General features: G+C 35.6%; 1 protein-coding gene across 1 annotated transcript in view; it reads right to left on the bottom strand.

Annotated features, from left to right (window-relative positions):
- The window catches only part of LOC146992744 (cytochrome P450 3A11-like), a 41,936-nt gene continuing 14,819 nt past the window's right edge, over positions 1-27,117 (bottom strand). The window contains exons 5-14 of the mRNA XM_085809647.1: positions 18,499-18,651; positions 17,828-18,065; positions 15,443-15,582; positions 12,982-13,081; positions 12,684-12,765; positions 7,986-8,094; positions 6,416-6,504; positions 5,064-5,204; positions 3,033-3,204; positions 1-158 (exon numbers count right to left, since the gene is read on the bottom strand). Of these exons, the coding sequence (XP_085665773.1) occupies positions 78-158; positions 3,033-3,204; positions 5,064-5,204; positions 6,416-6,504; positions 7,986-8,094; positions 12,684-12,765; positions 12,982-13,081; positions 15,443-15,582; positions 17,828-18,065; positions 18,499-18,651 (1,305 nt within the window). The 3' untranslated portion in view covers positions 1-77. The remainder of the gene's footprint in view (positions 159-3,032; positions 3,205-5,063; positions 5,205-6,415; positions 6,505-7,985; positions 8,095-12,683; positions 12,766-12,981; positions 13,082-15,442; positions 15,583-17,827; positions 18,066-18,498; positions 18,652-27,117) is intronic.

Raw genomic sequence — 27,117 nt, 5'->3', positions numbered from 1 at the left:
TTGAAAAAAATATTTTATTTAATAAAGTTCATTTCAGAAAGTAACATAGAAATATATTTTATAAACCGTTTTATTTTCTAAACAGATCTAAGTTTAAACTTTACGAACATTTTATCCGGAACCAATGTCCCAACTTTCAGTTTAGTTGCAACAGCTCCCTAAAAAACAGTTGTTAAAAACAGATTATTATCTCCTGCAGTCAGAAGAAAAAACTTATATTTTAGTGAAATGTTTTTACAAATTAACGACATAAAATGAAACAGATAATTTAAAACTCTAAGCATGATCTTATTTAACAGATAAAAATCAAGGTTATTAAAGTATAGCTTTAAAATGCATCATTAAAAAATGTTTTTGCTAAGAAAATTTTAAATACTGAATTGTATCTCAGTAAATTTCTATTGCATTACTGATATTTCAGTTAATTTGACAAATCATATTTCGCTTATAAATACTATTCACTAATGAAATATAACAGCCGAGATTATTTACCCCGACAGTTCATTCGAGTAAATAATTTAATGACTACGGACTACTTACTGACTATTGGAGGATGTTTGAAACATTATCTACAAGGTGTTATTTCAGCCTTTTTATGGTATTTTCTCATAAAACTGATTGTTGAAGCAATTTGGATAATTACACTCTTAGAAAAAAAAAAAAAAAAAGACCCACCAAGAAGTAGTTATTCGAATGGGACGTGTGTACGTGATTATGGCAAAGACTCGAGGGCTATCTGCCTAGGGGAAGGGATGCCTTCGTGGAGGATTTTCTAAGGGAACTGGCTCGCATACACGTTACACATGGGGAAAAACCATGAAAACGCCCATGCAACCAACCAGTTCGCGGGATTCGAACCTCGGACCGAACTACCAGTATTCAGCGATTTTACCGCTCGGCCGCTGGTGGGTTCCCCGAACGGGACGAAAATCGGTAGAAATGATATACATGTACAGAAAAACAAATGATTACAGTTTGAGAAAAAGTGGATGATTTATTGAAGTGATAGAGCTTCACAAAGTGAAAAAGTCAGTAACGCGTTTGTCCACCTCTGGCCCTTATGTAAGCAGCTATTCGGCTTGGCATCGATTGATAGAGGTTGCGGATGTCCTCTTGAGGGATATCGTGAAAAATTCTGTCCAACTGGCGCATTAGATCGTCAACATCCCGAGCTGGTTGGAGGGCCCTGCCCATAATGCTCCAAACATGCTCAATAGGAGAGAGATCCGGTGACCTAACTGGCCAAGGTAACGTTCGGCAAGCAGCAGAAACATGTGCAGTGTGGAGGCGGGCATTATCTTGCTGAAATGTAAGCCCAGGGTGGCATGACATGAAGGGCAACTCAACGTCCCTTAGAACTTCGTCGACGTACCGCTGTGCTGTAAGTTTGTGACGGATGACAACCAAAGGAGGCCTACTATGAAATGAAATGGCACCCAGACCATCACTCCTGGTTGTCGGCCTGTCTGCCGGAAGACAGTCAGGTTGGTATCACACCGCTGTCCGGGGCGTCTCCAGACTCGCCTTCGCTGGGCATCGGGGCTCAGTTCAAAGCAGGACTCATCACTGAAGACTATTCTACTCCAGTCAGTGACATTCCAGTGCGAATGAGCCCGACACCACTGCAAACGGGCTTGGCGTTGTACAGAGGTCAATGGTAATCGGCGCAAGGGGTACCGTGCTCTCAGCCCCCTTTCTGTGAGCTGTCTATGAATGGTCCTTGCGGTCACTGAAGCACTAGTTGCACGTACAATCGATGATAATGATGCATCTGGGGCTGTGAGTGCCGCTATGACGATTGCTCGGTCTTCACGTTCTGTCGTTTCTCTAGGCCTACCGCATCCTTCTTGACGTTGTGTGCGGCCATAGTTCACCCATTCCTGCCAACATCTTCTAATAGTGGCATCACTCCTGCTCAGATGTGGAGCTGAGCTATTCGCCGATAAGACCATCCGGCTTCTTTGAGCCCAACTAAACGACCTCTCTCAAATTCTGACATCTGCGCATATCGTTCGCGCACCTGTATGAGAGGCATAGTTACTGTCCACTAGAATACACGGAATGAAATTCGTGAAGAATTTATGACCTGGAATCGTAATTTCTCCTTTTAAATATCCTGACAACAGTTGCGCAGATCAGATACGCTGTAGCGACAACCGTTCATTCATTGGCAGCCAAAATGTAAAATTTTGCATTTTCCGTCGAAACCTGTATGCATATCAATTTGTATCCAATTTGCTTTGTATCTTCTCGGTGCGTCGTGGTGCGTTTTTTTTTTTTTTTTTTTCTTGTTTAAGAGTGTAGATACAGGGTTAAATATGTAATTAATTTATTATTGCTAATCAAATAAAAGCTTTTAACACGACTTATAAACCTTCAGAAAAACATTTTGAAGGAAAGGAACTGGCATGCATTTGCATCTTAGATGGAGTAAAGTAGGAAGACATTCAATTCTAACATAGATAACTGAAAAAGGATGCCAACCAGTTCATGTCCAACATATAGCCAACCAGATGGCAGATAATTAAACATAGAGTGAGACTGATAGAGTTTGACGGATCTCACCAGTTGGGCTTGCAGCTAATTCACAGATACCCGTAACAAAATACTGCACAGTAATTCACCGCGAGGCATCCCTTGAAACGAGCCACTTGCTAAGACTTGGCAATGTCTTACACAAAGAATTTTGCACAGAAATTAATATTAATTTTGTTTATCAATATTATACATATGGTTTATTTCAAAACAATCTAGAATACTGTAATGCTACAAGACATTTCCATGTAGCTTTACTGCAATTTTTTTTTTTTTTTTTTTTTTTTTTTTTTGCGTACGCTGTACACCTTATTTGTTTTTTTCTTCTTTTTTTTTAGCCCAAATTAGACCTAAATTTACTATGCATACTTTATATTGGAGCAATTGCAGTAGGAAAAGATCTCAAATTATTTAAGTAATAAGCCAAATAAACGAAGTATTTCGACTTGCTTTTGAAACCACTTTTTTTTGTTTGTAAATAGAAAAAAGCAACTTACATTTGTTTCGTATTTAGTATCTGTACTTAGTACTGTGAACTTCTGCAAAATTTTTGCCATTATGACTTTGGTAGAAATGTGGACAAGCCTCGCACCAATGCAACTCCTGGGACCGATACCGAAGGCAAAATAGCTTATTGTTTGATTTTCTGTTCTATTTTCTGGCAAAAACCTGTATAATTTAACATATATTATATATAATAATATCTTGAGGAGAAAATAAACGTAAGGACATAACATTCAATTACGTATGACAAATAATTAAGTATCAACTTTTTGGCAATTTTGCATAATATGTAAAATAATGATATCAGGTTCAATGTTCCGTCTTACTTTCTTCGGGAACATGCAAGGACCTGACTCGGAACAGAGAGCTTACTAAAGCTATGTTCAATCACTGTGGGAAGTAGACAGGATACACAAGAAGGGTATACAAAACCCTTTATTTTTCTCTATTTACAATAACTTCCGTACTTCGGAATACACAGACCCACTACTTGTGGTCTAAACGTAAAAATATAAAAAATAAAACTAAACTCTAATTTAACTTTAAAATAATAAACGTGGAAGATTGGCCTTATATTAACAGGAAGCCGTATGTAGTACAGAGAACTGTGAACACTACAATACGTTTAAAAATTATCAAGAGGATTAAAACCTCTGGCCTGGAAGGCAACCAGCAACTGAGTAAAACTTCTAAGGTAAGCGGCCTGCTTCGACTAACTGCTTCCTCTCTCTCGCTTGTCAAAAAGCCACAATTTAAATACTTGGCGTTCGCCAGACAAACTTTGCATAAATACATTAACGCTTATAATTCTGGCCGGAAGTAGAAAATAAGAAGTGATAGTAAAGATTTAAAATAAAATAAACGTTAGTAAAACTTAAGATGCTTACAATGACACTGCAAAATGGTGCACAGAAGAAGGAAAGAAGGTTGAATTTCATCTCTAAAGTCCAAGAAAATTTAAAACTACTGTGCAAAAATAATTTATTTAAGCCAAGAGAAAACAAAACTATTACGCAAAATTATTCTACACGCTTTTTGGTGGAGCTTATTTTACTGTATTTAAAAATTCTTTTGAATCCTATTATTTTACTTATTTATTGTTTTTGCTGAGTAGCAAAACTGAGACATTTCAGACTTGCTCTACGAATGAAAATCATTTATATTTCTGATAGCGATAATATATTTTATATGCATTAATTGCATAGTTTATTAATGCAACTGAACGCTACGCAGAGATAATTAATCGCGCAAGTGGGCTCTAACTTACACCGACTTGACAGCCCAATCTGTAAGAATGAAACAACGAAGTAGACAGGAATGCTATCGTAGAACATTAACTAGTACCGTGGCCTTCAGCAGAAGGAACACGCTCCGACTAAAGCAATCTCAAACAGTGACTTAAATACACTAGTTTAACATTTGCATTTTGGCAGAAAACGAAAAGAGAGAAGTGATAGTAAAGCTTCGTAACATAAAATAACTGTTTAATCAAGCTTACAAGGTCCTTCAAAATAGCCTCAGTACTTTTGATTGGTGTCTAAAAATTAAATGTACTTCAATGTGTGGAAAGTTGTTTAACATTTCAGAAATAAAATGCAATTGGTATTTAAAGAAATTAAACTAATGGAGATTTATTTCAGTTATTTTTTAGCAGCGTTGACCTATCGGAATGTAATAACCTTCAGTCTGAGGTAATTATAATATAATGCATTCGTGTAAATGGATTCCGTAAGGTAAGAATTGAGAAGCATTGTCAAGAAGTAATTACGCTTTTCATTTTTTTATTATTCGTTTAAAGTTTTAAGTTTAAATCAACTTGTTAAGACTACTATCATAACATTTTATGCTATGTGGAATATCAGAAGAAAAGAAGAATTACCATTAATGTCTTTGTAGTGCCAATCAGTCATACACAATATATCTGGTAAAACATTTAAATCAATTAAAAAAAACATTTTCGCTTTGCTATTATAATACTACTCTTTAAAACCTTAAAATTAAAGTTTTAAATGCCCATACGTTACCTATTTGGATCAAAGACATCTGGTCTCGGCCAACAATCAGGAGAATGATGCATATAATAAACTGGCACATCGATTTGAAGTCCTTTAGGAATATATAGATCATCGTAGTTTACATCAGTCACTGCTATTCTATTCACAAAACTGCAAAAGTTTATCTTATTAATGAGCTAGAAAGATATGAATACTGAATTACGATTTTATTAAATTTCAAAAGTTACTTCCTAGTTTTAATTTTACCTTATCGGGAAATGATCGAATTTTATATCTGTGACAGAGCTACATGTGACTTATAAAATGACTTATAAAATTTTGTAAAATGTGATGAAGTTTCTCTATGATGTTTGATATATAAAATATCTTCTGTTATTCTTTTAAAAGTGTTACATGCAATTTTAGAAAAAAAAGGGGGGAGGACAAGAAGTTTAAGTTTTTTTAGCGGTGACTGTATACTTAATTTTATTTTCGCTTAAAAAAGTTTAATGAGTTTAACTTTGAAATGCAAAGCTTGGTTATTTTCTTTAGCCCCCATAAATCTATGGAAAATTCATTCTTAAACTAACGTTGGTTTCAAATAAAACAGCTAAAGAAAAAAAACTGAAACTGATACGAATCCCTTTTAGCACAGAGATGGTAGCATACCCACGATATTAATATTGCAAGCGGAAAACAGTTTTCCGTGTCCTCTCTCTTTGTACCAACGGGGTTTAGAAATCGCTATATGAAAAGGCGCTCAAATGTGACCCACCTCGTCCCATTCATATATACTTCTTGTAATGCATGTTAAGGCAGACGTTTTCTGCAGATGCATGGTTGCCGCAGATGGAGGTAACACACAACTACTATGGCAGAGCGTAATGTCAAATTTTCTGACGTAAAGAGAATGGCGTCAGAATTTTTCGTTGAAGTAACAGAACTTTTTTATGTGTTGTCATCGAAAATGTAATGCCGAAGTTTTCAAAATTTTAAAGCTGGCATCTATCTGTTACATTTACTAATTTTTCAGATTCCATACAAATGTTTAATCAAAGAGATCAACAAAAAAAGATTCATCTGAATTAGAAATTAAAAAAAAATTAAATATAAATTTGCTTAATTTTGATGAATAATAAAAATAAGTAATATAAATTCCGATGCTATAAAATGTTTGCCATTTGTAGCAGAAAAGAAATCAATAATTTTAATGAAGGATTTTCAAATTAATTATTCAATATGAGCAGGCAACCATTATCATCAGCCAAAAAGACATTATATCAGCATGAATTACTATGTAAGATTATCGAATCTATTCGCCTATAGTAGAGAAAAGATCTTAAGGAATGTAATTTGAATGCGTTAAACTAAAATGAACTTACTTTGCTGCCGGAGGATAAAGTCTCATAGTTTCCAAAAGAACCCTTTCGATCTGCTGCAAGCTCGTAACCGTATAATAATTTAACTCGCCCTGAGAAAGGAAGTCATATGTTATCGATATGCATTAAATGAATTCAATATTAAGACAATAGTAATTTAATGCGTCCAATACAGCAGGAACAGTATTAGTTTAATTCATTCAATGTAACTGAGATTAGGAAAGCGATTGAAAATTTAAAATTGAAACAAAAATATGTCTAATAATGCCTAAAGGATACAATCTGAGAGGTAAATCCGGAAACAGTGCAAAAGGGTCTTTTAATGAACTATACACAACACATTACATCATATGGGCTATGGAAGCAGAAGGACTGTGCTTATGCTATACTTATTTACTGGTGAATAAATGAATCGTTTTCGCATAGCGTAGGAAACACGAATTAGGCAAAAAGGAATTTGAAATATATAATGAAGTGTGATGAATCACCTTTTCAGAGATTAAGATGATTATATGAGAGTATTCGCTCGAAAACGTTGTAAAGATACTGGGCATGCTTCCATGCTAATTTCCAGGTACTTTTTACTTGCGTGATGCATTGCCTGACTAACCAGGGCAATGATTACTAATCAAGCTCCTCAAAGAAACGTTCATCCGAACGGCAATGGATAGTTCCATCAGAACAATATTCTGTCACTGTATACGAATAGTTCGTCTGTTAGTCTTTGCTGCGGTTCATCCTCAATTTTCAGTCCTCAATCCTCACATTTGAACCTCATTTCAAATCTGTGAAACGCAATCAAAAGGGAGTTTCTACGAATGGATCCACTACTATCAAACCAGCAGAAAACAGAAGATGCAGATCATTGTATTCATGCTTATTTGCTGTTCGAAATATGCGTGCTGTTAGCAGTATGTTTGGATAGATACATAAATAAAGATGAAACAGGCACATGTAACTATATTATTCAGTAGCCAAATATTATCTCTCATTTACAATCAAAGAAATCCATCATTCCTAAACGTGCAGCTTAATGGAAGACGGTATCCGTAGATCTCATACCCCTTTTTTTAAATAATCATTTCTTTAACAGAACTTTCGGACTACCAAGTTTTACGTGGCCTATCTTGTAGATGCAGTGATATAAAACTTACAATAGCTTTGAACCGTAGCTCATTGACCTAATAGTCCCCTTCGCTTAACACCAAAAAGAATTCACGTTGTATTCAAGTTGGCTTAACAAGTACTAATCTATTATTATTTGGCCATTTAACAGAACGCCAGATTATAACTAATGAATATGAAATACTTCCTTAGAATCAGATTATAATTAAATTGGATTTAGAGTGCTAAACACTGAAAAAATAATACAATTTTGATATGGGTAACCACTATGATTAAAGTAATTGTTATTTCATGCTTTCATTGCAAGGCTAAATTCAACTAAAGCTTTGAGCTAAAATAAGAAAATATTTATTAATTAATTTAGGTTAATGAATTGAACAATTGTACAATATTTCAGTTTTAAAAAAAAATAATTTCTTTTGTTGCTCAAAGAAATCAAGCTACTTACTTCTGTCTTTATAAGATGATCTATTTCTGCTTGAATTTTCTTTTGAAATTCCGGATATTTTACTAAAAAATGGAAGGCAAATGCGAGAGCAGAGCTAGTTGTCTCGTATCTACAAGGAAGAAAGAAAAACGTAGAAATTTATGAACTTTTAATTTTACAGAGCAATAGACTTCCAAATTTTGATTCTTAACGGCGACATAACTTACAGTTTCTCAAGTAATGTTAACGGTATTTCCAAATAATTTTCCATCAATAAAATTTCCATTTTATTTGACTGAGCTTGCTAACTAACTAACATTTTATTTGACTTAAATCTGAATCAGTTTTAATCCTTATTTTTGTATTATTAAAAACGAAGATCTGAATGTAATGTACACCAATAATCTAATAATAAAATTTGAGCACAAGAAAATAAATATAGAGCGTGACAGTGAAAAATGTAACAGCATGAACGCATGCTCCGAAGAATATGCAAATTGCAAGGTAGACACAGTGCACCAAGTTATGCAAATGGTGCGAAATCCGTTGCACTCTAGCGTAACTGAATCAAAAAATAAGAGAAAGAGTCTCCTGAATCGACAATAGTTGTGTTGCTTCGGCGAACGGAGTAACTTTTTTCAAATTGTTTCCTATCGCAGAGAAAGCGTAACTACCCAGTACAGATCGACTGTAGGCTACGGAGAATGCTAGCACGCCTACAACCAAGGCATTTCTAGCAAACAGACGAGTATACTAAAGATATGGTGATCAAACTGAGAAGAGCAGCGCCTAATCGCAGCGGACAGGCACACTCGTCTACGGTGTACCGGCTGCGGTGATGATGGCAGGAAGAAGGAAATATGTCACGTTTCGGCAGTAGGGATGCCGCCAGAGTAACTTCATTGCGCTCAGACCGATGCATCTGCACGCATGATGTGACTCCGCAAAAAGGCTGCCATTGAGACAACAATACAGGTGCCTCCATTTGCGATGGTGTCGGGATAGAGCCATGTGGACTTCGGAATATATAATGTGGTGTTTTCCGAAGAGTCGCGTTTGTTTAAGTAATGACAGTCACCATGAATGAGTCTGGTGACGATGTCGTGACATTTCCAATCCAGCCGCAACTGTGGAATGCCACACTGCGTGACAATGCCTCGTCATGGTTTGGGGCGCATCGCCTACGACAGCAGCTCACTAGTCCGTATTGTTGGCAATGAGATGCTTAACGACATGTTCCATCCGGTATATCTATTCTTCTTTTAGAAGGTGCAGAATGCCGTTTACCAGCAGGATAACGCACAGAGCGCGAATCAGTCAACATGCCCTGCAAGGTACCCAGGTACTTCTCTGGTCCTCTGTATCCCCGGATATTTTCCTCATCGAACATATCTGGGACGTGATTAGACGTCGCTTGTGTTCATTGCCACCGCAGCATTCACAAGAAGAAATGTGACAAATAGCTAACAGGGAGCACACATCTGTCCCTCAGGAGACAGCCCACACGCGTCTGTACCTAGACGTGTTGTTGTCTGTATAGCCGCCAAAGGCGGTCCGATGACCCCACATTTTAGCTTGTTACATAAATATATAAATATAAATTTTTAAGCTTGTAGGGTTGTAAAGACATTAGGTATTTTTTGGAAGCAGGAAAGATGAAAAATGAGCAACGCCCTCTCCGGGAATCGAACTACGGACCTCTGGAATACGCGCCCAGCGTACAGACCACAACACCACGAAGGCATGCTAAGAACGCCGGAGAAATACCTTATAGGGTTATTATTTGAAACTAGCCAGTTATTATGATTCAGTTTTTTGCTATAACTTCTCCTTCCGTTTTCCTCACCAGTACCTAAATTGAGCTAGAAAGTATTTAAGCTAAAGTTTTTAGGATTGTAAGACAAAGCGTGTTCTGCCCCTCGCGGCACGTTACGTAGTTCCTGCCAACTTTGATAAGTTTGTATTTATTTGGCTTCCGTTATTGCTGTCGACTTGTAAATTATTACGCTGGTTAGGTTGTGAGCTAGGTGAGCCAACTTATATTTAGTAAATTTAATTACGTAGTCTTTGACTTCTAGTCACGTTTTAATCTAAATTTGACTGTTATTTTAGTTGCATTACCACAAGTGGTGTTTGATGCTGTAACCACAAGAAGCGTATTTATGTTCAAAGCTATGTTTTAATAAAAAGGTTTCTTTAAACCTTTTCATAATTTCAGAAACAGCGATAATTCGCTTAACATCTGTTTGATTTTGGAACTAGTGTATGCTCCTAAGGCGGATCAGAATCGATAAGATTTCGGATGATGCAAGAACGCAACTCAAGTACAATCCCTTGTAAACAGGTATATTTGTGAAAACTGTTTATATGCAGTGAAACTTCGTATTTCTTGCTCATGGTTATTGCCTGATTATTGTATCTCTTTGATTATATGTATTTCACACATATTATTTCCCTAATCATATGCATATTTTACTTTTATTTTCAGGATTTTTTTCAGTCATAGGCCTAATTTATCAGTTCTAGTAGCTTATATTTGTTTGTTATCAGAGCCAAAAGCCAGGGCCGATGCGACTACGCCGGCGACAGAATTTAGGGATGGCAAAATTTTTAGAATTTGAAGAGGTACCGAGAAGTAATAGTTAGGAATAGTAAAATATTTAGATTTTAGGGGAGGCACTAGACTGCAGAAATTATGGGGGGGGGGAATTTTTAGAACTTAGAAAGGCACCGGGTAGCAAAATTTAGAAATTGCGACGTTTGCACCGGGCGGCAAAGTGCCTAGCGCCAGCTCTGTATGTTTTAAGATTGTCTTTGTCTTTATTTCGTTCCGCAATATAAATTTCCTTTTCTGTAGGTACAATGAAAGATTTATGAGTTAAAAAGCGATATGGTAAGCAGCAATATAATTACCGGCACTAACACTTTCTCTTATAATAATTTGATATCTGGTATAGATGTGAAATTTTTCATAATTCTATATTTTTCTCGAAGAGATACAGAAACGGAAAATTGTTTTGGTAAAGAATTAAGACCTTTCATATCGTCTTAAAACAGATTTTTACTGAAGATATGTAGAAGCATTTCAAGCACTTACATTACATAATGAAAAATCACAAATATCCTCCCCCCCCCCCCAATTATCAACATTGTGAGAAATTTTCTCCTTATTCACCGTATTCTTTCGTGTTGCAGTTGGAAACACGTCCGACTGGCACGTGGGAAGTCCGGAATTCAACTCGGAAAGGGCATTTCATTTTTCCTGCTCTAAAGTAAGACTTTATGACTCTACAAGATTCGAACCCAGATCAAACTACCATTGCCCATCAGTCTTTTTCCTCGGTCTATGAGTAAATGCAAATGGAATCATGTAAGTGTATGCATACTAAATGAAAATAAAGATTTTTTCCTAGTATGGAAATTTTTTCCGTAGTTTTATTTTTAACTGAAAGTTCTTTTCCTCAGTTTTCCCCTGTTATCATTTAGAATATGTTCCCAGGAATGTTTCCAGATATATTATTGCACAAAGGTATTATTCAGGCAATTATTTCAGGTATATTATTGCACATCACTGAGATATCTTCATTTTAAAAGTGATGGGATAGCGGTTTTTCTTCATTTTAATAAATAACACCTATTTTTATGGAAGAGCATGCTTCTTACCTTTACATTCGTAATTATTACTACATTTTGATAAATCATCATCATTTAAATCACTATTTAGGCCGACTCAAGAATGTATTTACGAAAGGGCTTTGAGATACATGGGCAATTATTTAACGCGGTTAAGCTAAATCAATAATGAATTTCTTTTTTATAATGATTTATGCTAATGGTGCGTAATTAATAAAAAATATGTGAATCAAAGTAGTTTATTTGAACATCCCACTTCGTTGCAAACAATCGAAACATTTTAATTTCAATTTATTTTCTTATGATTGAGATGTGGTGCCTGAGAAATTTTTTTAACACATATCGAACTGTAACACATCAAACTACACAAAGTTCGCATTAAGTGTAGCAGCGAAAAGTTTGTAATTTGTTTTTCAGGTAGCCTACAAAAGAAACAAAGCAAGCTTACGATAACTGAAAGGTGCGACTGAAAGCTGCAGTAGTCCACCCAAACGCAGGTAAAGGTAGAAGCTAGGGGAGCACCTTTGTAGTAACACTAACTGACGATTTATGCTGATGGTATTGCTGAACCTAGCTAACTGTTAAGTTCCGCGCCAATTTTGAGGAAGAACACACCGGGCGGGGGGGGGCGGTCTGAGGGTCTCCCACTCCTCTTTCATTACCAGCCATCTCTCGAGAGGACTTTCGGCTAGCCGAGTATTTTGAATGCCTTCATGCCGTACGGACACTATACGCGTGCAAACATCCATACCTTCTCTGGGATTCGATCCCTGGTCCTTTGGTGCGGCAGGTTGTTTCACTAACCACTATTTGGACACCCAAAAATAATGAGATCTAATTTATATTATTTCGTTATTACGTCATATTGCTTATATTTTGAAGACCTAAAAATAAATCCTGTATTAGTTTATTGCGTATTTACCATTTCATACTTCATTGCGTCCCTTGAACATCCAGCAGAATCACATTCCACAAGATATTTTTCTAAGTAAAACAGAGGTTATAATATCAACTGAATTAAATTTTTTTCTTTGTTAAGTGGCACTATGTTATTTAATCCCAGATGATAAAGATCCTCACACTTACCCAGCTAAAAATACAACAAGTGCATTTGATTTGATTTCTAGATCCGTCAGATGTTTCCTCTTCCTTCTGATTTGTGTAGAATCTAGAATATTTTAAACAAGATATTTCAGGTTAGCTTCCAACATGCGCACAAAAATTAGTTCAAGATCTATTGTCTCATTTTTCATTTAAGTTTTAAAACACTGAATGAAACCGATTGCGAAAGATTTTTTTTTACTGTTTAATAAAAGTTATTGTATAATAATAAATGCTAGCCTAAAAAGGAGAACAGAACAATAAGCATCCTATTTTACGAAACCTCCGCCCTTGGTGCCAGAACTATCAGAAGCCTGAGAGGTCTCGTCAGTGTCTGCAGCTGAAGCATCAATTAGCAGTTGCAGCAGATCTGGTTTTCTGCTCTGTAAAAAATTTAAAATCAAGCGTCACATAATTAATTTTAAATCAATAAAATGGAGTATTTCATCACTATAAGTTACCAGACTCAGCCTTTTTAAACTTATAATTGCAAAAGACTATATTCGGGGCTGAGGAATATAATAAAGTAATTATTAAGAACGACTGATTCTTTGAGCACTCTTCTACGAAGCGAAAGATTAGAAATTATAGACACAATCATGGTGAAAGTATATTGTAACCACAGTGTAAGAATACCATGGTTGCAATTGCAATTCCTTATCTGAATGAGGTTAATAGAACGGAACACTATCAATGCCACCAATGCACACAAGTTTCCTTAGTTTCATTATCGAACTACACTCTGAAGAGTGCGAAATTAATCATTCATAGGTATTTTTTATACAATGCAGCATACTATAGTAGGCGCGATGAACGGTATCGCTGAAAACCGGTAGTTCGATTCAGTTTCAAATACCGTCTAATGGATTATCTACATGAGATTTTTTTCAGTGCCTGTGTGTAACGTAAAAACAAGACAGTTTACTTAGAAAGTATTTCACGAAGGTACCTTTCTCTTTCGGCAGATAGCCCTTATGCACTTTTCTTTATTCATTTAACTTAATCTAACTTACAGAATTCAACATCCTCATGAACTTATTGCTTCTTTGAATTCTGTAAGTCTAGTGAATATAAATGTAATTAAATTACGAACGTAATAAAATTATCCATCCCTCATAATTTTATACACAGGGTCCACAAAAGTTATTATCCCGCTTTCATTTTCCCAACCGTTGGTCGTAGACACATACTTTAATTACAAAAATGTTTTAAGTGTTACAAAGATCCTTTTCTTCGTATTTTTAAATTAAAAAAAAATGTATAAAGTACAAAATCTAACTTCACACATTCCTCCCTTTCCTACATTTATATTAAAAAAGAATTGTACTCCTAATAAAAAAAATTAAACGCACAAAATATGACAAAGAAAGCACAAAAAGTATAACAAAAGTTGATCAAGATATTTAATTTCAAAATTTGCGATATTTGACGCCATTTTGAATTTGCCTTACGGTTAATAAATGAATTAGGTTAATTGAAGTTGTTTTTCCCTTAAATGCCATGCAACAATACTTTTTTTGTGTGTGATTTACTAGTATCTTTACTTATAATTTTATTACATTTGATATGCCGAAAGAATTTTGAAAGTTTTCAAATTCTAAAAATACGCTAATGGTATTCTAGTGAGGTTTTATTACCACAGAATCCTAACCTGTTTGGTAATAGTAAAAAATTCATTTAAGTACAGAAATGTTTCATTTGAAATTAATGCAAATAATCTTACAAGTTGGGTTGCGTGTCAATACTGAAGTCCTGCCAATGTTTTCTAGAAAACATTTCTATATGATTCTGTGAATATGATCTCCTTTTTGAAAAAACAAATTATATTGATCAATATTTTTCACAATAATCGGCATAGAAATTCTCATCAGGTAATTTGTTAACATCAGAAACCTTTTTTTTAATGATATTTTATCTTCAGGTTACGTATTAATGTAAACATGTGGGTCTTCAATTTTGTGTACGGCCCTCGAATATGGTTCCCGAATTTTATAACAAATATGTTTGTCAAGTTTTATAACAAGTATAAAATGTTTATAAAACTAAGTAAAAATAAATAAAATTTCCTAAATAAATGAAAATATAAATATAGAGAGCGGAGGAACATGTTAAAAGTTAGCTATTGAAAACTGAATTCTTTAAATTGTAAAATGCCAAAGCATGAATCTTTACATCATTTAAAACATTTTTATTACTGGAGGTATATGTCTGTGACCAATGATTGAGGAAATAAAAGCAGAGTAAGGAGCTTTGTGGATACCGTGTTAATGTCTGTGCTGATTTCGTTGTAATGCAGTGGAAAATATCTGAATTTTCCGTCACCTAGTAAAGAAGTGAACTTATGTCAAAATATTTAACAGACATATTAAAAAATCCTCTTTCGGAACGCGGGAAAAAATAAATGAAGTATGAAAGGTGTACCCATAAAAAATTTAAAGATATTTTTTAATAACTAGCTGGTAATTGAATGACTCATACGAAACAACTATCGTTAAACTTTTACGAACACTTAGTGGAAACACGGAAAAGGTGCTGTCACTTTTATATGTGAGTATATATAGTCACATAATTTATCAAAAAAAATTATTCCATCAGGATGAAATAAAATATTTTTGTAGAAAATACTCATTAAATTAACCTAAGATTTTATTGTGTTTAACAGTGTTAACTTTGGGTTCTTCATGTCACTGAGTTACGCTAAAAAAAAGGTTGCAAAATTAAATATTTATTAATCTGTAACTTACACTTGGATCTTTTCTCCTTTGTTTAATTACTTCTTCAACTGCAGACGTTATTGTGAGAGGTGGAATTGTGCCATTATTTGCAAAAAACATTTTTAAGAAATTGATTGCCATTGCAAATATTCCAAGCTCCGGAAAGCATACTGAAAAGAAAAATTATTCGATAAATTAATAACATGAAGATAGTAGCGTTCAGTAATGTTTATATTTTAATAATGTATAACAAACTTCTATGTCGTTCCTTATACGAATGCATAATATGGGAATAAATTTTGCATTAATGCGGAATTTATATATAACAAGTTTGGAATTTAAAAAAAAATTATGAATTTCCTTAAAACAATTTATAATTTAGATATGATAGTAACTCCAATTTGTTATACAATGTCCCAGAAAAAGTCAGACAAGGGCGTATTCCAGAGGTTAGAAGAAAGAAAATGCTATTTAAATGATTGCAGTTATTTTCGTAATTGCACAACGATTGCGAATCAGGAAATATGCGATTTCAAATTTGAGTGATGTCACTTCCGGCCAGACGAATGAAGGGAACTGCGATGTAGCAACATCTTGTAGAGTTCCTTTAAGTTAATTTACAAGTTATTTTACCATTTAGACTTTTACTGTCACTTCTTCCTTCCGGTTTTCCGCCAGAATGACTTTAAGATGAAGTTTTTTAGATTGTAAGGCTGGTATCACAGATCCTTTTATTTCAGACCAGCAACTGTTTCAGGCAATTTTCCACCTGCTTTACCATTGAAAGAAAGATACATAATTTCCCCTTCCTTTTGGAAAAAATTGTAAGTCGTTCGGTTTCCACGACCAATCAGCTATCAGCATCGAATCCCCCTCTCTCCGTCATCAACCGTCATTTGTATTGAAGAACTAGTTTCCCCTTTACATTGAGACCCCTAAACGATCCGTGGCGATTGGCTGTTTCGTATCGTGTGATGAAGCAGAAAATATTGTTCTATAGAGTTTTGTTTTGAATTTGTGATACGACTTTAAGACAGAGTGTGTTCTACTTCTCGAGGTCACATTACTAGGTTGCTAGCTCAAATAAGATTTGTAGACCTTGCATTATAATCGCCGATACTGAATCTCCACGCCAGTTAGATTGTGAGCCAATTTCAAGTTAAATTGATCTGTGTAGGCTTTGGTTACTAGTTAGCTTCAATTTAATTTTACATTTGCCTTAGTGTTACTTTAAGTTATCTCGTCATAAGAGCTGGCTGAACTTGTAACAACAGGTGTGCCTTCTGTTCTTAGTTTAAAATTTAAAAGAGTCTTTTACAACATTCTCAAGTTTCAATTCTTATTTTAAACTTAGCGATAATTCGCTGCTAGTCTATCAAAAGTTTGGTTACGATTTATGATACCTAAGAAGATTGGTAAACTTTATAATCGTCTTAAACTGACTTCTGTTTAAGAATGCGGTGGATGTAGTCGCTGGTCTTCAGTGTCCCACATGATGTACTACATAGTGTAGAATGTTCAAATCTCTGATTGTTGACTTTAATACGAGTGGCTCAGCCTGACTGGGATACGGACTGTTTGACATATTGAAAGATGCCTGGCGTCGCTACCTAGGCTTTTATATTCCGTATGTTATCTAAGGATAACCGCAAACGGGTTCACTGAACTCCTTTCTAATGTTCAAAGACTCCGGTTCATTACAGATTTCATATGGCTACATAAGACGAAATGAAACTGAGAAAGGGAGTTCAAGCTCTGGGAATCTACAGAAACGAAGAGAAAATCACAGATGTCTCTTCATCTGGGGAAGCTGGGAGAGACATCATGGGTTTTAAAATCGTGTATCTCCTGACACAAAGCGGCTAGCCAAAACCATCCTAGTGGCATTTTGTTTCTTCTAAACTCTCAATCACACGCTGCAGTGTTATTCCATTTTTTGTGGACTCTACATAATATAGCTTCTGATAAATTTCTGTGGAATCGTGAAGAGGTGAAATTTAAAATAAGTTGCCAAGAATTTTAAGTGACATTTAAAAAGTTCTGAGGAACTGGGCATAAAGTGGGGGATGGGAGGCATAAAACAATTTGGGAACCACTGAATTAAGCCAACATGTCCTGCGCCATTTGCATTAATGCCATCTATAACAAAATAGTACTTGACTTGTCTGGACGTTTCGATCTATGGTCAGAATAGTAGGTACATTTCTACCACAATCGCGCTAATTCTATATAATTGGTTATCTCAGGGTTAGGAGTAATAATCAATTCAATACATTGTCTATTTCGGCCGAAAAAGGGATTAAACGTAAGAGATTGGTGCTTTCTATTCAAAAATTATTACAGACATAAATCATAAAATAAAACATTCATTGTAACATAATAACTGAAGGCGAAAGAATAACTGTTATTACTTACAGCCAAAAAACATAAGTTTAGATTTATATTCAAGTTCAAATATAGTTTCTGCGCTTCTAAACAAAACATCATCTGTCTTATTCTGAAAATCCGTGTCCATTGCAAATGCCTGAGCACAGATTATGTCGAGTGTGAGTCTTTGCAGCATTTCATGGACGTTCACTGCTTCATTTAGAATAGATTTCTCTTCCAGAATGGTTGACATAACATCTGTTACTTTTTCAACAGCAGGAATCATCTGAAAAATATTAAACCAACAGTTCTTAATATAGTCAAAAATTATTTTAATTAAAACCTTAAGTTATTCTCCTACATTTCATAGAGCTGATGGGTCAAGAATTAAAAATAAATTAACAAGAAGCAATTTTTCCTGCCCTTTAAAGTTTATTACAAGTTTTTCGTAGATTTAACACATTCTTCTTAAGTATTAACATTTCCTAGTTTCAGTTTGCAATAGTTTAACATTTTCTTTCTTAGGATATAATCATAAGTAGAAAATTAATAACCAAATTTATATCTATACACAGTAACATTATTATTTTTGGATTAACAGATTTTTTTTCTTTCAGTATTTAAATTCAATTACACAATATAAAATTCATTTTACATCTCTGAATTAGTGATACATATAACTAGAAAACGAAGAATTATTGATAAAATTAATACTTTACCAGCTTCATCTTGTTTATAGAGAAAGTGGCAGAAAGAATACGTCTTATATCTTTCCAATGCTCCCCTTTCAGATTTATCAGCACAGAATCCATAATTTTTGAAGCAGGGATTATGTGATCCAAAATACTATGAACTCTAAGTGGCACTGCTTCCTATTCGAAAGAAACATTTAAAATAATTCGTAAAAACACATAGGCGAAATACTTAATAGCACTAAATGAAAGGACTGATAAAAATATTCCACAGATTACTATATATTTCAATCAAATGTTATTTATTTTACTTTAAAATTCAAGAAATTATTTCAATCATCTTTTTAAGCTCAACTATATCAAAATCCAGCATCAAGCTTTTCAAAATTTGAGATACAGAGTTTTTGCCTTATATACTTAATAAAACTGCTATATACTTAATAAAAATCAGTAGACATACCAAAATAATCATCGCTGTTAAGAGGCTTTATTTTATATACTGATCTACTTCAGCTCTTAACCTATTAGATGTACACATATAAGTGATTTTGTACATATAATCATATTCAAATTTAACTACTATTTTACCCTACTAGTAAGTGAATATTTTTAGTTTGATTAATATCTATGAGATCTTTTATTCTAAGTAAGAAAACCCTGGAAGTCACTTATTTGCTGGCTAACGTATGCAGTTTGAGTAAATATTTATCCATCTTGCTGTGGTCTTCGAGGTAAATAAGCCCAAAATCTTTTGTGTCCCACAACAGTTAGGAGTGCTTTACTAAATGAAATGGAAAATTAAAATTTTTATTTTTGTAAATTCAAATAAATAAATAAACATCTAATGTGGAAGATCTTCTTACTTGATATACTAAGTTGGCTTGTTTTTTTTTTTTTTTTTTTTTTTTTTAATCCAATGGCGACCACTTGCCTATTCAGCATTGGCCAGATGTGGTAGCCATTTTACTGTTGAGGCGCATAATCGGCGGCCACCGTTTTGTGCATGAAATCCTATACCGTCTAGGGCTTGAATGTTAAACTGGTTTAATGAATAGATTTTGTCATTTAGTATCAAAGACAAATTATCTTTATATGGCGCACGTGGGAGTTCACTTTACATCTCACGGGAACTGAAAACTCTTCGCAGCATTTCACTTCTTGACTTGTATTTCGATGTTAATCAGTTTTAGACTCCTTATTTGTGGCAATGATTGCTTCATAATAAATTGTTACGTTACATAGTTATTTAGTAATTTACATATAATCAAACTACTGTCACAGACGAATTAAAATTTTCCATTTAAACTGCATTTATTTATAAACCGAAAATTACTTTTTGATTCCTATTCAGTGAACGTATCTGGTGTAAATTATGTAACAGTTTTAATAATTGTTACACTACGCCTCATCTGTGCTATGCATTTAATCTTTATTAGCGTGCAGATTGTCAAAACAAAATGTATATTATTTATATTACAAACATGAATGATTTTCAAAGCAGTGAGTTCTGGACGCATTTTTCAAAGATAATTTTGCTTCTTTTCTATTCAATCGTTGAAATAACCTGTTCAGTTAACATGTATTGACAATAAGAATATATGTTTTGTAAATGATCTTTTGTAAAAATATAAGGAAACAACTGCTAAGTTACAGCAATTCAGCAGCTAATTCTTTTACCATTATATATTTCTATATCAACAGATTCATGCAGAGTTGAGTCATATTAATGTGACCACCATCTATGTTTGACATGAGTGATAAATAACCAGTGACGTAAGCCACATGTCAGTTGCAGATTTGGTGGGTATTCGGGGCATTTGGGGAACATTTCAGTTGATGTTCAGTCGATGTTAATGGTGAATAAATGAAGCGATTTATCAGGCTTACAAAAAGGAATGATTATTGACTTTCGGGCCGAAGGAGAAGCATTTTAGAACTGCTCAGTTTCTGACTTGTTCACGTGCTGCTGGGGTGAAAGTGTACTATGAATGGGGAAAGGGTACCCTGAAAATTAAGCGGAGTAGAAATAGTGAACCACCACGAGCAATAAATGAAAGAAGTGAATGGCACTTGTAGTGGTGCATTCAAGCTGATTTCACATATTACAATGAAGCAACATATTGCCCAAATGCACCGGATGGGAGGAGATTCTACAGTTGTGGCGAAGACAGTTCAACGCACCTGGCTGCGTATGGGGCAAACATGTTGGAATTTGCACGGTAGTACCAACAATAGCCATGCACTGTCTAGCAAAATGTTGCCTTCTCCGATGAATCACGTTTTTTGCTTTATTGGACAGGCCGATGTTGTAGAGACTTTAGGTATTTTTTGAAAGCAGGAGTGATGAAAACTGGGCAACGACTTCGCCGGGAATCGAACCTCGGACATCTTGAATACGCGCCCAACGTGCAGACCACTACACCATGAAAGAACGCTAAGAAGGCGGGAAAAATATCTTATATACTCCCCCTTTTAAAGGGCGACTGGGGATTAGGGGACTCAATCGCCAAATCCTGGGCGTGGAGCTTCATTATCCACCACCTTTTTAGTTCGGGCGCCACTGTAGAGATATCAGGTATTTTTTTGAAAGCAGGAGTGATGAAAAAGGAGCAACGACGTCGCCGGGAATTGAACCGCGGACCACTGGAATAACGCGCTCAGCGTGCAGACCACAACACCACGAAGGCACGCTAAGAAGGCGGAAGAAATACCTTATAATGTTAGCGAGAGAGAAACTCCGGAAAATAAACAGCCCTCATCCAGTTGTCGAATATAAGCTTCCGGAAGCAAAGTTATGGGTCTGGAAAATGTTTTCGTGGCCTCCTCTGGGTCCCATTATGATGGATGACGCTATGGATCGCATTAAACTTGCACACCATGTACACTCTCGTGGATGCTTTTTCCCTCTAGAAATGATGGCATCTTTTAGCACGACAATAAGACGTATCACACAGCTAGGAATATACGTAAGTGGTTAAGAGAGTACGAAAAATATTTCAATGCGCCCAAATTTCCCAGACTTAAACCTAGTCGAAAATTTATGGGACCAACACGATCGAGTTATTTGCTCTATGGATACTCCGCCATACATCCTCTAGTATCTGTGAACTGCAGTGGAGTCACCATGTTTCCATATCTCTACGAATACTTTCCGGCACTTTTCTGAGTCCCTACCAACCCAATAACCCAATTAGTTGCTGCCTGCGCTGCACATGGTGGTTGTTCTGGGCAATAAAAGATGGTATCATTAATGTGACTTGACTATGTATACATATTTTCAGGCCCCCTGAACATTCAAGGGAACATTTGGGATTACTTGCATTATGCCAAATCACGCAAAGTCTATCTCCCTAAGGTGAGGGATGATTTCGGGGAGGATACTTTTAAGGGAAATTTGCCCGTATTTATATTTTACACGGACAAAATCACAAAATCTACCATGCAGCCAGCCCGTTCACCGGAACTCAAACTCGCTTCGAACTACCAGTGTTCAACAATCTTACCGCTCGACTCTGGTGAACCGTTCAAGGTTGAAAGAAACTGTCTTGTAAGTAACGCAGAGCGTTTAAGGTATTTGCAACAATGCTAGCAATAACTTATGGCGATACGGATTTCCCTACTTATATCTTTGTTCTGTGGTATCAACTAAAAAAAATTCAGAAGGTTTTTGAGTACCCTATCTCGAGGACCGTATCATTCATTCTTATGTCATACTAATGGGCCGCAAAAAAACTTTCAGACGGATTCAAAGGCCATATAAATATTGAAGCATTTTAAATAAATTCTCACTGCTGACTTCATTCGTCAAGGATCATAAAAGGTGAAAGGTTCAAACTTTGTGATCGTTTCCAAATGAAATAGAAAGCCTAAACAACATTTTTGAGGTTTTTATAAAAAGAAATCTATAAAAATTAAAAACAGAAAAAATTCATTTAATATTTCTGTATGTATTTGTATAGTTTTTGAACTATCTCCAATTTCTATTTTCACAGCTCTTGTCTTTATGAGTTTTGCAGTTAGAATTTTCGTCCTTGTTCTTTTTTTTTAATTCAGTAGAAGTATCTAAGCAGATTTTTCCGGTCACGCAATCTAAATTACCGAAGACAAGAGCTGCCTAAAAATATTTTCTCCTGTTTCATATTTCCCACTATTGTGGAAGTGATAAAATTTAATTCTAACCACAATTTAAACATATTTTTGTATTAGAAGTACTGTTCTAGCATCATCCCGTATATCATCCATTACCAACAACTGCACGGATCATATTAGATAGATTCAGTAATGTAAGGTATAAAAGCCACCTAAATACTTTTGAAAAACTTAAAAATGTTTTATAGAACTTAAACTTAAAATGCAAGTCAAACCTTTCACTTATTGTCTGTCCGCATCATTTCTGCTTGTCTCAAAATCTTGCTTATACATTGAAGTGACAAAAGTCATGGGATAGCAATATGCAAATATACAGATGGCAGTAGTATCGCGTAGAAAATGTATAAATGCGAAGTGCTTTGGCAGGGCTTTCATTTGTGTTCAAGTTATTCATGTGAAGAGGCTTTGACGTGATTATGGCCGCACGACGAGAATTAACAGACTTTGAACGCGGAATGGTAGTTGGAGCTAGACGCATGGGTCATTCCATTTCGGATATCGTTAGGGAATTCAACATTCCGAGATCCACAGTGTCAAGAGTGTGCCAAGAGTATCTAATTTCAGGCATAACATCCCACCATGGACAGCGCAGTGGCCGACCACCTGCACTTAACGACCGAGACCAGCGACGTCTGCGTAGAGTTGTCAGTGTTCACAGACATGCAACACTGCGTCAAATAACCGCAGAAATGAATGTGGGACGTACGAGTGACGTGTCCGATAGGACAGTGCGGCGAAATTTGTCTTCCTTGGGCTATGCCAGCAGAAGACCGACTCGAGTGCCTTTACTGATAGCACGACATCGCCTGCAGCGACTCTCGTGGGCTCGTGAGCATATCGGTTGGTCCCTAAACGAATGGAAAACTGTGGCTTGGTCAGATGAGTCACGATTTCAGTTGGTAAGAGCTGATGGTAGGGTTAGAGTGTGGCGTAGACCCCACGAAGCCATGGACCCGAGTTGTCAACAAGGCACTGTTCAAGCTGGTGGTGGTTCCATAATGGTCTGGGCTGTTTTTACATGGCATGGACTCGGTCCTCTGGTGCAACTGAACCGATCATTGACTGGAAATGGATACCTTCAGCTACTTGGAGATCACTTACAGCCATTCATGGACTTCACGTACTCAAACAACGATCGGATTTTTATGGATGACAACGCGCCATGTCACCGGGCCACAATTGTTCGCGATTGGTTAGAAGAACATTCTGGACAATTCCAGCGAATGATCTGGCCACCAGATCGCCCGACATGAATCCCATCTAACATTTATGGGGCATCATCGAGAGGTCAGTTCGTGCCCAAAACCCTGCACCGTCAACACTTTCACAATTATGGACGCCTATAGAGGCAGCATGGCTCAGTATTCCTGCAGGGGACATCCAACAACTTGTTGAGCCCATGCCACGTCGAGTTGCTGCACTTCGCCGGGCAAAAGGAGGACCGACAAAATATTAGGAGGTATCCCATTACTTTTGCCACTTCAGTGTATTTTAAACTGTTGATTCAGCAGTTTATTTTTTTGTTTTCATGAACACAGTAAAATATGCGAGGGCTATTTACTTAAAATATGTCTTCATGAAGGACATTTTAAAGGAAATCGGCTCTTTTTTACATCACATGAGGAAAAGCAAGAAAACAGCCAAGCAGTCAGCCCATTTATTGGGATCAGGATTCAGGTCAAACTACCAGCGCTCAGCAAGATCATTAGCTGTTAAGTGGATAAGGAATACTTATAGCTTGACTCCGGGTTAGAATCTTTTGTAACTAAGCTAACTTCATGGGCTATTTCGTCGATTATTTCGTAACTAGCTTATCTGATAAAATCCCCACTACATTTGTCATGCTTTACTTTAATCGACTAAAACAGCCTTTTTTTTTTTTTTTTTTTTTTTTTTTTTAACTGCGCAACTAGAATGCTTTTTGTAGAATATTTGCTTCCGATGATGAAAGAAGCATACCAGATTTCCTCCTATAGTACACACAGCCTTGTCATTTGAAATCAGAAGCAGATTAAGATTGGATTTTACCCATTTCTACATAGCCTTCTTGAAGCTAGAAAATTACATTTGTGTATCCAAAGCCACTCAGAAGGGAAAGCGGATTGTTGCTTTGACTGTCGCACCGAAGGACCCGGGTTCGAATCAAGGAGAAGGCATGGATGTAATTAATCTGTCCCTTCATAGGAGGTAACGGCGGCCGCCTATTAGGTGCCTTCATAATAAAACGCCCACCGCTTCTGGCCTTAGTAGTGGCTAAAGCCTAAAATGGCTAGTCCCCGCCATTTAAAAAAAAAAAAAAAAAATTGTATATCTAACATTAGTGTTTTATGTCCAAAGCATTCAAATCAAGAGATCAAATTTATTAGCATTCTGGCAGTAGTCATTTAATCTATTATACTTAAATTAATTCCTTTTGTTTTCTTGCGAAATTAATCTAAAATCACACGGAAGACATTAAATGAAGATAAGATTGGAGATTTGATGAACCTCTGATAGAAGCACTCGTGATTTGATCTAAGATTCATGAAATCCCGTACATATATGCATGCAGAATTAAGTACAGAGCACAACAGGCTACTTCCATGAGAAACTGAAATAATTTAAAATAAAGATTCTGAAATAAATAAAGTGGATAATTTGCTCTCATTTAACTGTAACGGAAGATAGTCTTAGTAATTATGAACAAAAAAGTCCACTCATTATACAGATTCAGTTTAAAGAAAAAGACAGATCAATGCTTACAAATCGAAAAGTATTTATTTTTACTAAAAAGGAAGTACTAAAAAAGGAATCACCGGAGAAGATATTATGATCGAGGTTTAAGGAAGGAAGCACTGAAAACCGTTTCATAAGGGAAGTCTTCAAGTTTACGACTTCCTTCTGTTATTTATTAACCCTACCAGTGGCTGAGTGGTTAAGACCACTGAATGCTGGAATTTCACCTAGGTTCGATCCGAAGTAAACGGGCTAGCTGTATGGCTGTGGTTTTCCCCATATGTAACGTAAATAATTACCATAGAAAGTTCTTCATGAATTCACACAGTTTCCCTTAGAAAATTCTCCACAAATGCATCTCTCTTTCTTAGACAGATACCTTCTAGTGCTCTGACATATTTAAGTAACTTAATGTTTTATTTGTTTTCGTTGCATTATCATAACATGAGCGTTCTTGATATTAATATGACCCCTAATCATATAGAAAAAAATTATATGTTTGAATATGAAAAAGTTACTATTACTGTTATTATTATTATTTATTGTTTTGCAGCATCATTTTAGAACACGGTATGGACGAAGAACTGTTTAGCCGTTTCACTGGCCTTTCAACAGACAACAACATCACTTTGGCATGGTGGCCACCAAGAAGTCCAGGTTTAACACCGTGTGACTGCTCTTTGTGGAAGTACATCAAAAACAGAGTTTTGTTTCTCTCCTTCCTATACGTTAGGATGGTTTAAACAACGCTTCACAATAGCTGCTTGGTTAACATGTACACGGTGAGATGTGCTTAGGAATAAGAACTCGACCATTGCATTGAAATTTATCGTGTGGCAAATAAGCTGCACATAGAATATACGTGACTTAGTCACATGAACTTTAGAACACATTCTTTCAACCATGCGAATATTTTAGGAAAACTATTAAAACTCTTGTTTCTTATAAGAATTTTACATATATATTTCTTTTAGATTAAATTTGAATGATGAGCTTTTAATACCTAATGTCATTCATGGAATATGATACGCTGAGCTCCGAAAAGGATAATAGATAAACACAAATTATTACTTAAATAAGAGACTACTTCTCTTCCTCTGATTGTTTATTTATGCAATAATTTATCCACAGCAGATTCTTAAATTGGTATTTGCGGAAAATTCAGTGTATTATTTTCGCCAAATGAAGGCAATGGCACCAAAAGGCGTTTTTAGTCAAAAAGGCTAAAACCTGCCCGATACGTCAATTGAATGTAATCTTAATACTTTCTTCCTAGCTCTCGCTGTAAAGCTGTCGCTGTTTTAAATCTCGTTATAGCTTTATGCTGTAAAAAATGCTTAAAATTTGGGATGTACCAACTACAGAACAAGAAGCAGTAGAATTCTTTCAAAAGTATAGAATCTTACCGCCATCAAAAAAAAAAAAAAAAAAAAAAAAAAAATAGCATTGATGGCTACGAATGGTGCTTTATTTAAAAACGCAGATTCAGCGGCGTTGTTATGTTCAAGACATGTCAGAACCGAATATACGTTCTTAAAGAAACGGGGTACGAGATTTCAACTATTTCGTTTGTGACTGCACTATGATTCATTTACTGCTGGCGTGAAGAATTAACTAGTATTCAATGGGGAAAATGAGTATTAGAGTTGAGTGATAAGACTGCATCGACTAGGACAAAAGTTTATATAGACAGTCTTTTAACAAGGCCAAACAAACAAAAAAATCGGAAGGGCTAAATCTCATTGTCGGAATTGATGAGAGCTTGTTCTCAAAACGTAAGAA

This window comes from Stegodyphus dumicola, chromosome X2 (genome assembly GCF_044657685.1).
Source record: "Stegodyphus dumicola isolate Sdum_Otavi_A_Nest chromosome X2, ASM4465768v1".
NCBI lineage: Eukaryota > Metazoa > Arthropoda > Arachnida > Araneae > Eresidae > Stegodyphus > Stegodyphus dumicola.
The sequence above is the reverse complement of the archived record's forward strand: the minus strand, read 5'-3'. Positions and strand labels throughout refer to the sequence as shown.